The sequence below is a fragment of the Lathamus discolor genome, chromosome 5 (genome assembly GCF_037157495.1).
Source record: "Lathamus discolor isolate bLatDis1 chromosome 5, bLatDis1.hap1, whole genome shotgun sequence".
Lineage (NCBI taxonomy): Eukaryota > Metazoa > Chordata > Aves > Psittaciformes > Psittacidae > Lathamus > Lathamus discolor.
In genome coordinates, this window is record NC_088888.1 from 59,461,626 (window position 1) to 59,472,847 (window position 11,222).

Below are 11,222 nucleotides of genomic sequence, written 5' to 3' on the forward strand. Positions count from 1 at the left end.
GATATGATTCTACAAATTTGCAAGTAAATAATTTGTCTTTTTTTTATGTGCCTTTCATCATCACTTTACATGAATTAATTGGATCCACTGTAAGCTATTATTTTATTTTGAATCACTTAGAGCTTGTTCTTTAGTCCCCCAAGCCTGCTTAAGTGATTGTTATCAAAGTCAATGGCCCTTCAACACTGCAATAAATCACAGAAGAAACATTCTGAAATTTATTAGCTCTTCCTCTCGCCTTCTCTGTTTACTAAAGATCAGTCGTAGAGCCATTTGGTCTCTAGTGTCAGCACAATGCTTACACTGCCACTCCTGAACAAAATTGAAATCTTGCATGCCAGGTCCAGAATTCACAGTAGCAGGTTATAATTAATCATGAGCCACTCCAACGCTATGTGCTCACTGGAAATGATGAATGCTTTAGAAAAGCCTCTGATGAACAGTAGCACTGCACAACTGTGAAGCCCAGTTCAACAGCAGACTTCAGAAAGTGTATGCTTTAACACCATGAAAGGCAAGTGCTTGGATGAAAGATGATAAGGTTAAGCACATGCTTAGCTTAGTCGGGTGCTTAAGTGCTTTGCCTTGTTTTACCCATGACAGGTGGAAAATGAAAACATATATGAAGCTAGGCCTGAAACAAAACTTCCAGTGAAATGGACAGCCCCAGAGGCAATCCGGTACAACAAATTCAGCATTAAGTCAGATGTCTGGTCATTTGGAATACTTCTGTTTGAAATAATCACCTACGGGAAGATGCCTTATGCTGGTAAGTGCTTTTACCTAAAGAATGATGCCTAATGTTTTCTTGCTTTAAGAATGACACACACAAAAAATTTGAGTGCTTGTACTATAGGCATGTTAAAGGTTAAAACTGTAAATACAGAAAAAAGGCTGCTCAGATGAGGTCCATTTAGTGGGTCAGACCTTCTGGCTGCCTGAGGCTTCCTGGAAGCTTTCCAAAGGTTGTGATTAGCAGCCATTCAAGCTTTCTCTGGCTGGAGTCAACGTGCACTGTGCAGGCAATTAAGCTAGCTGTCTTTTCCCCTCCAACATCAAAGATGCCAGTTCTTGGAATGTGGAAAAAGGGGAGGTTTTTCTGTCTCCCACCCTGCCCTCAGTGGATTTTTTTTTTTTTTTTTTGAGGAGGAGAGAATTTGTTTAGGGTTTGTTTTTTTTGGTTTTGGGTTTTTTTATTTATTTTTTTGAGGATCTCTCATGAGGAAAAAGATTATTATGCGTGAAGTAGTTCTGCACAGGCACTTCAGGAAGAAGGTTAATGACAAATAAATCAGGTGGTTTTACTCCCTTCCCTCATATTTGACTTTTGCAGTGGAAAGCCAACCTTAAAAGTATGTGAGCTGCTATTATTCCTAGCGCTGTGAGAAATGCTCAAGGAACTGTGCCTCCAATAACACAAGATATCAGTGTGATGATTGACTGTGACTCATTTTGTGCTGTGAGGAGAACGCAAGGGAAGGACTAAAGCAAAAAAAGGTTATGCTGCATCTATATAGGCCTGAGGGGTGTTGCTTTCTTCATAAACTACATTTCATAGGGTCCCAAACTGGTATTTCCTGTAAAAGGAAAAATTGATTTTGTTTTTGATTCCTACCCTCACCGCCTGTGAGGCTGTTCTGAAAAGAGGAAAAAAACAGAAGAAGACAAAGCCCAAACCCCTCAACTCTTTCTTATATAAACTATAGGTCTGGGCATATGGACACACACACATAAATAAACTATTCAAGTATAAATTATATGTATATATATATACACATATATATGTATACATATATATTATATGTATTATATATATAAGAAAGACCATAATTCTCAGTATTATCTGAAAATATGTTCAGCACTATCCCTTTGCAAAAGCATAGTTTACCTGTGACTTAAACAGTAAAAAATGTCCTTTTGCTATGGCTATTTGCTTACTTGATGTTACTTTCAAGGGGCTTGGCCTCAGCAATCAATTAGGAGAAGAGGTATGTTGATACATAGTGGGTAATGCAGAGAGGAGATACCATTTAGAGATCTAAGGAAAAGAAGAAAAGGTTACACAATTCAAGATTTAATTAAAAGAGTAAAAATTAGAAGGGAAGGATAATAGCCTTAATATAGAAATGTATAGCAAAGATAGGGGAGTGGTTTCTTCTGCGTGACTTGTAGTGACAGAGCAGGCAGGATGCCATCACATAGCTGCACCAAAGGAAACTTAAGGATCACATTAGGGAAAACTTTCTAAATGTGAGAAAAATTCAGCATCAGGGCAGATTTTCTTGGGATATTTTGGAGTCACTGAGACTAGAAACATTTAGGAATAATTAAGGAAAATAGATCTCAGAAAAATTTCAGCAAACTCATGTGGTGGAGAAAAAGCCTCCCACCCAGAGCAACCCATTTGCTATGCCTCTCAGGCGGCTTAGCTGGGGCAAAGGGGCTGGGAGATGCTGGATGTGTTTTTAGCTGCTGGTGTGGGATCTTCCAGTGACTGCTGTGACTTGTGGACATTGAAGGCACCTTCTGAGGCTAGCTCTGCCCTTGGCGTGCAGGTGTACTTCTCAGTGAGGCATCCCATTGCCTCATCTCAATAGCAGATACGGACGTGGCGTCACTAAGTAGACCCCCAGCAGTCTGATGAACTCCTTTCTGCTTTCAGGCATGCCAGGACACCAGGTGATCCAGATGCTGGACAAAGGGTACCGACTTCCTCAGCCAAAGACCTGCCCAGCACCTCTCTATGAGCTGATGCTGCAGTGCTGGAGTGCGGAGGCAGGTGGACGCCCCACCTTTGAGGCCCTCTGCGGGCAGCTCGAGTGCTACTTCGAGGCCGACTCCTCTGCCTATTCCCATGCACAGGCTTGGTGAAATGAACCCCCAGGCAGGGACAGAGGGACAGACACTACTAGCATGGCTGTGGAATCAGCCTGAGCCCAGATGTGGAGATTCTTACGGGGTGCTGAGGAATTCTGGTTTCATCCCTGTGCTGGTACGCAAAGACACTTCAAATTCTTGCTGCTAGCAAGTGTTTTGTGAGACAAAGCATCAGGGACCTGGAGGGGTGGGGGCTTCTAAAAATGAAAATGTCTTCTATTTATTTTTTAAACACCAAATTGCAAGAATGAACAAATGAAATGAGTGTTGCTCAATAACCACTGCAGCGTTTTGTCATTTTTCTGTTGGAATGATTATTGCTGTTCCTTAGATTTTTTGTTCCTACCATGTTGTTCTCATGAAGGAATGTGATGACTCTGCACAGCGGGATCTGTGCTTCCAAGGTTCTCTCATTGTAAAATAATATAAAAATAATACTGTGATGGTGATGATGGCAGAATCCAGATTAATTCCCCTACTTAGACTATACCTGTGCTTTGCTATATCAGAAAATAAAACAGATGTTCATTGGAGAAAAGGAATTATTTTGTGCTGTGGATGCAAAGAATGATTCTTTTTAATTTGTTTACTGTCCCTCTTTTACAAGAGTAAATATTATTAGATTTAAAAGCTGCTTGTTCTTAATGTTATTAAATAGTGCCATGGAACTGGTGAATTACTGTCCATTGAGGTGTAAGGATTTGTTTTGTAGTTCTTCATTTTAGGGATACTGGAGGAAAGGATATTTTAACATGAACTCAAGACTGCTTTAGCCTTCTATAGTGACACCCTTTCCTATCCTGCTGCCAAAATCACAGACCCTTTCCAATAGGACAAGACCTAGGGCAGATCTAGGTATTTTGCAGAGCAACTAGCAATCCATGCTTCCATCTTCTCTAGATGAAACTTTAATAAAGGAGATTTAAATAATAGATGGTCCATTTTATTTTGTTCCATGGGGAAATGGAGCCCAAGTGCTTCTGCTAACAGTCTTTACAGCTACAGATTTTAGAATATTTTTGCAGTTTGTCTAATTTGCTACAATATTTGTTCTGCTAAAATCTGGTATCACTGACAGTTTTATGTTCTCAGTTAGGTTTAGAGAACCAAGGTTTAATTATTTACTTATGATGCACAAGTTAATTATTTAACAACATAATCCAGGAATTAAGAACTGTACTGTGCTAGCATAGTGTGAGCTCAGTATGAGTGTTCTACCATTTTCTTTTCATATCAAAAAAGGGTATAAATAAATGAAAATATTCATTACTTTAAAGACTGGGAGGCTTTTATTACATCTTTTTCATTTTCTTTTCTTTTCTTTGTACTTCAAATCCATTCATCTCACTGTCTTGCTTCTAATTTTTAATTTCCTTTTCCCCTCCCCTACTTTTGGAAGGCAGCACACCTTTTTCTTCTTTCATACACATCTCTTGCCATTTAAAACTCCTTTCCTTATTTATTGTTTTTCTCTGCTTTCTATCTTACTACAGTTGGAGTCTTCCTAGCATTCCATCTCCATTCACCTTCATTTTCTATTCACTGTTTCTCCCTGCTAACCATCTTTATACTAATTAAATTTATAAAGCATGAGACAACAATAATTAATTAGCTGTCATAGCATCCATGCAACTTTGGAAAGTAATCATCCACTCTGAAAGAAGAAGAGGTTAAATGGCTTTTCAAAACTCATCCTGATAAGAATTAGCATGAAGGGAAATGGGAGACTCCTAGCTAAAGTCTCCTGCTGTCCTCCATCCATGTTTGTTTTGAGACTCATGATAGCTACTGGCTCATGACCCCAACAAGATTTTGTTTATGAATATCAAACCTGTATCAATCTATGTCTCTCATCTGGCCAGGAGCTGTGTTTAACAGTTACAGGATGAGGTTAGCAAATCCCACAGAGCAGGTTTATGTAATAAGAATAGGAATGCTGTTATTTGGAAAGATCTCTGCCTCAAGCAGATGTTCAATTTTGATGTTCATTGACTATTTCTAAAATGACTTTTCAGACTTAAAGCATTAAGAGTGTTGCAAATGAAAGCTGAGTTTGCCCAATTCAAAACAACTGTTGATGAAAGAAATGCAGTTTTAAAAAGCACAGACTTGTGCAGTTCATAGATGAGTTACCAGGAAAAAAGAAAGAAAAAAAAAATGACAGCAGGGGAATAGCAGAGTTTTCAGAGTTCCAGATTAGACCAACTGGTCCAAGCTGCTCTGTACTTGCCTCTGGCCTTGAGTGGAAGGATCTTGTAGGACTCTACTGAAGTGACATAGAATCATAGAATAGTTAGAGTTGGAAAGGACCTTAAGATCATCTAGTTACAACCCCCCTGCCATGGGCAGGGACATCTCACACTAAATCATCTACCCAAGGCTTTGTCCAACCTGGCCTTGAACACTGCTAGGGATGGAGCATTCACAGCTTCCTTGGGCAACCCATTCCAGTGCCTCACCACCCTAACAGGAAAGAATTTCCTCCTTATATCCAATCTAAACTTCCCCTGTTTAAGTTTTAACCTATTACCCCTTGTCCTGTCACAACAGTTCCTAATGAAGAGTCCCTCCCCAGCATCTTTATAGGCCCCCTTCAGATATTGGAAGGCTGCTATGAAGTCTCCACGCAGCCTTCTCTTCTCCAGCCTGAACGGCCCCAACTTTCTCAGCCTGTCTTCATACGGGAGTGGTCCATCTGTTGATGTCTTTCCAATTTAGAGACAAGGATGTCATGCAGGACACTGTTGAACGCTTTGCACAAGTCCAGGTAGATGGTATCAACTGCTCTACCTCTGTCCATCAGTTTCCTAGCTCCATCATCAGATTGTTCAGGCAGGATTTCCCCTTAGTGAAGCCATGCTGGCTGTCACCAAGAACCTTGTTTTTTTTTCATGTGCCTTAGCATGAAAAATCTAAGCAGGAGAATCTGCTCCAAGATTTTGCCAGGCACAGGGGCGAGACTGACTGGTCTGTAATTCCTCGGGTCATCCGTTTTCCCCTTCTTGAAAATGGGGGTTTTATTTCCCTTTTTTCAGTCATCAATCACTTATACTGAATAAAGCAGGCCTGTATGGTAACTATCCTCTTAAACCAATACATAGGGAATAGAAGGTCTGTTCGTCCAGACAAGCTGAATACTTTGTATCTGTAACTTCTCCTATAGCCAAAAGAGAGAGAGATGCCCCTTGAAATGGTGAGTCACTGCACCAAAAAATGGGTTTCTCCTCTAAAACACCCCTAGCAGGCTGCTTTTTGTTTGCTACTATGAAGTTATCTAGGAGAGATGAGACTCTTGCTGAGGGGTGTGTGTAATAACCCCCATGTTACAAACTGAAATTAACGGTTCCAAGCTACCTCTGCCAAGCATGGCCTCATGAACCACCTTTAGCTGAGAGGAGCAGAGCCTGCCAGTGAGCTGCATCCTGCTGAGCTGTGTGAGGAGTGAGCACCTGCATGTGACGGCCTCCAGGTAATACAGCCTGGCATCCTGGGCTCCTGTTGAGACCCTGTGGCTTCTTTTTCTGGCTTAAAATCATGCACTTGTACTTGTTGCCTTATTTTGCCTGTCTGTAAGCTGCTGTTGTACCAGTGAAATGATATATTCTCTAATATGAGCTCTAATTTTGCATCTCTTTTTCCCTGGTCTGGCAGAGGAACAAAGAAAAAATAAGCAATACAATGGAATTAGCAAAGTTCTGGAAATAGAGAGTAATGTGGAAACTTATCAGTTGTTTTCAGCTCTTTCCATGTTTTTGCAGTCAAATGGCTCCATTACAGAAAAAGACTGGAGGAAGAATGTGGCAAAGGGTAATAAAACTTCACGGATTTCAACTTGCTTACAAGCGATGCAGCAAGCAAAGCTATACCTTTCCAAGTCCAATTTCATTTTATAATAATTTTATTTATATGACAGATAACAATAATAGTCAGAAGTCTTTGCTATGACTTGATTTAAATTAAGCATCAAGGTTATCATTTTGAGTTATAGTGCACAATGTGATGACTTTAACTTATCTCATTCTGTTCTTGAGGTCTTTTATGTTCAAGGTTCTGCTAGAGATATCTATTGCACTTGTTTTTACCTGATGGATCATGGAGGGAAAATAATGGATTCAGTTATGAGAAACAGTAATAGATTTTTTTGAAATGACATAAATTTCTATGTTTAGATAGAATAAAAGGATCAGAAGAGATGTTGAATTTTCTACAGTAGACGAGTCCTTGTGAAATTCACTTCACATAAATTGCACTGAGATGTCTTTTGTGTAATGTTTTATTTATGTAATTCAGTTATTCTTTGAGAACTAAATCATTTTATGTGGTACTACAAAAGATAACTTAAAAATGTCCAACCAGAAAGAAAGAACCTTTATTTTTCTTAAACCCTCCATTCTTCAGGAAGTTATGGAGCAATGCAATTGAGCTGTAAGTGTTAGGGAGTCCCTAGTGTTTATTTTTGACTCCTATTGGAGAACCTTTGCTTACCTAATCTGCATTCAAGAACATATGCATGGATACTAAACATGTGATAGGGCAACAGGGAACCTCCTATCACTTGTACTGTTTTCTTTCTTTTCTCCATTGTATTTGGTACTTGTCCTCTGAATGATTTGAGCAGCAATTTTCTTTGCGTAGATTTGTAACTTACAGTACACAAGAAACTGAACTAGCACAGTGCATTATTTTATTGTGGTTCAGACTCAATAAACTATCACTGCACAGAAATGGAGCACACAACTCATTCAAGTGAGCACTCCTTTTGCTCTCCTATGTGCTTCTGTTTCATTCCTTTACAAAGTGCTGTAGCATCATGCCCACTTAGTGCTCCCATGGTTATGTTGTCTCACTGGTCAGCTATTTGTAGTGCGTGGATCTTGGAGCAGATAAAAATGCTGCATGTAAGAGCTGTGCCACTGTGCTCAGAGAGACACAGATGCGCGATGTATTTTTATGGAAAGCTGTGTGGCTTCTATTCTGTTCCAACAACATATGGGCCAGATGTGTTCCCCAGTGTGTGACAGATCCCTGCCTTAGCCAGCTGCTGCAAAAGTGTGCCTGGAAGAACTCCGCATATGCTTAAACAAAATGCTGAACTGGGATCTGTGAAAGACTTCATTCTATCCATGACTGCTGTTAGCAGGTCCATGTAATTTATTTGTTCAGTCTCAGGCTTCTCAGGAATGACTAATACAAAAGAAAAAAATCAATGACATTCATAAGCAAGCTGGGGAAAACACTGAAAAGCACTTTGGCATTTTAATCTTCACAGCTACAGCATTCAGTCCTTCCTTATTTTGGTATAAAAAGATTAAAATGTACTTTTGAAGCATTCAATATTCTAGAGATGAATTTTAGCTAATTTCTGGATCTGCATATCACTAGAAATGAAAAACCTGATGGAAAACTACCTTAGTTCCCACCACTATTTTCAACAAAATGAATTCTGCAAAAATTAAACAGATATGTGAGAAGACAGGTATACAACAACTTCGTCATTTCTTCCTCTTCCCTCTGGTTCTTTACTGATGTTATTACAGTAAGATTAGAATTCCAACAGAATAAAAAGACTTTTTAGTTATGTTGAGGAATAAGAGTTTTTTTCTGTTCTTTTTCTGAAATAAAAAAAGTTGAGCCTTGAAGATTATAAGCCTGTTATGCAATTTACCCTATTAAAGAAAAACATATTGCACTGCATAGTTTTCTCTGATTTCTTTCAGATAAATATCTGAGTAAACTGACTGGACTTCTGTGTTTATATATACTAGAGAATTCAAATGTATATACAGCATTATACAGTTTAATTTCTCTCTGTGGCTGCGGTTATATTCCTGCTTAATGTTAAGGTTTTTCTTGTTGGTCATGATGGTTTTCAGCATTGTTTTTTCTCTCACTTTTTCTTTCAGTTCTTAATATTTTAGAAAATTTACTTGGCTGGTTTTATACTTAGTTTATTTACATTTGCAATCAGCAAAACCTGCTCATATTCCAAAGTGCTCCGTTACTCTGCCAAATATTTAAAATTACCAAAAATAGAACACAGTGTCTCCAGTGTTCTTTTTTTCGATGAGGGAGTTTCTTATAAACAAATACTTGTCCAATTTGTGCCATCACCAGCATCTCAGTTCCACATCCCTATTAGAAGCCAGAAGAATGAAAACTGAGTTTACATGTTCCTCTAGAGCCCCTTGGGTCTGGGTTACTCACTTTGCACCAAAATAAAAAAATTCAAAAATGTATATCTCGCTATTCTTTTTATCTCACCTTTTGGATGTAAGCACCAGTTCTGCAAAGTCAGAAATGTCACATGAAGCCATATTCTTATTACAACACTTCAGTAATAACTGTCTCTCTTCTTCCAGTTCCACCATCGGCATTGCGCGTATCCTTAGCGAGCTGGCTCTTATCCATACTTTTTGCTGCCAGATAACAGATCTGTTATAGAAAGAAAGACATACAGTAACAAATTAGAAGCCCACAGGTCTTCTCTGATTTATTTAACTGTTGCTTCGCCACACACACACACGTACATTGAATTAAGATAATAAGATTCTGTCACAGCTGACCTTTAGAGTTAGTGAGAAATGACTCAAAGATCTTTGGGACCCCTCAACTATCAATGAATAATATTACTGTAGTCAGATTAATACGGTACTGGATTTTGAAAGAAATGAGGTATGAGAGCTGTTACATCACAAACTTCACAGCCACCTTCCCTAAAAGAGAAACACAGGCCTATTTCTATAGGAATGAGTAGTGGGAAGAGAAATTCATTGATGGCAGGGCAACAGAGATTGTGATGATTCCCTAAATTCCTAGCATTAGACTCTCAATATTGATCTGGCATGTTCCTGTGAGACTAAAATTAGAAAATGGACTAGACTTTTAGTAGAAGAATCATTAACACAGGGCATGACTCCAGTCTAATAAGATGTTATCAAAGTATAAATCTGCAAATGTGGTTGGGTTGGAGGGCAGGCTAGTATGCTCTTTTTTCTACCTGTACAGTTACTACATGAGGGTCTGACTCCCAGGCAATCTGCCTCAAAAAAGAAACTCATGTTGGAGACCAAAACTGAGAGGAAATGTCATCACTGTCATTGTCTTTAAGGAAAACTCTGCCTTTGGTTACAATCCTGTAAAGCAAACAGTGGTGACAAGAATTTGTGCTGTGTGGATGTGTGCAGCATTGCCCCAGCCAGCTTCAGATTGTCCAGCTGGGATAGCTGCTGTCATCTGACTATGGCTCTATAAAAACAACAGCTCTTAATGGAGATCTTTTCTGACTGGGTGTGGAGGAAACCTCTGATTTCTGAAAAAAACACTGTTATGTGCTAGAGCTCGCACACAGCCAAGACAATGCTCCTGCCTTTGAAATTATGGAGGCAAAGGCTTTGTTTTGGCAAGTGTTTATACCCTGCTCAGCTTCTTTCCCATGATCTTTGAGAGAGTTTAGAAGACTTCAAGTTGCACTAGCAGAAGACCCACTCCTACTGACAATGACTTTCTATATTAGCAGAAGTAGATTAAGGACTTAGGTTAACATAATTTTTCAGAAGAGTATAACTACAGGAGATGAGGAAGGAAGCAGAGAATTCAGAGAAATTAGTTGTTTTTTTGATCAGTTATCCATTTCTATCCTTAGATTTGTATGGATGTTTCATTTTACCCTTTTCACTTTGTGGCTTTTTCAGCTTTTTTGGTATCACAGGAAAACCTAATCCTAACCAAGGCCATTACTAAGGTCTAGAAAACTCTAGCTTATTTTAATTTATCTTGAGAAGTGTAACATTTTAGTATCAAACTGCGTCACCTGAAAGTTGGAAACATTCCTTTGCCAAGCTCACAGAATGTAGCTTTACCTCTGTATAGCCCAGTAATGCCACAGATTACTGTGTAGGGTCAGCGGTAGGATGAATTATCTTCAGGGTGATCCAACAGCTCTCCCCATCCTGGCACCACAGTTGTATGTAGTCATATTACTGAATGTCTGACTCCTGAAACCATTTACCCTCTCCACTTAAGAAGCATGCAATGTAGCTATGATTTTCCTCTAATCAATTGTCCTGCTAATAAAAGAAGTGTGTTTGCTAATCCTTGCCTTATAGAATGATAAGATATTTCACTATACTTGTGTTTTCTGGAAGCCTGATAAGTGCATATCATACCCTCTTACAGATCCCAAAGCTCTAATATAATTTTATGAAGTTTTTTTTTTACTCTTCAGATAAGAGATGCGGCTCCAGCAATCAATTATCATGTGAAATGATTCTTAAAGACAGAGATAAACCATCCAGAGTATTAGAGAATAACCATAATTTATTTCTTTAATTCTTCATATAACTAAA

The 11,222-nt window shown here is 38.9% G+C and overlaps 1 protein-coding gene across 2 annotated transcripts in view; it reads left to right on the forward strand.

The window, feature by feature from the left end:
* The window catches only part of FRK (fyn related Src family tyrosine kinase), a 52,386-nt gene extending 48,233 nt beyond the window's left edge, over positions 1 to 4,153 (forward strand). For both annotated transcript variants that reach the window (XM_065681037.1, XM_065681036.1), the window contains exons 7-8: positions 604 to 769; positions 2,663 to 4,153. In XM_065681037.1, coding sequence (XP_065537109.1) covers positions 604 to 769; positions 2,663 to 2,871 — 375 coding nt within the window. In that variant the 3' untranslated portion in view covers positions 2,872 to 4,153. The remainder of the gene's footprint in view (positions 1 to 603; positions 770 to 2,662) is intronic.
* Positions 4,154 to 11,222: the final 7,069 nt, after the last annotated feature.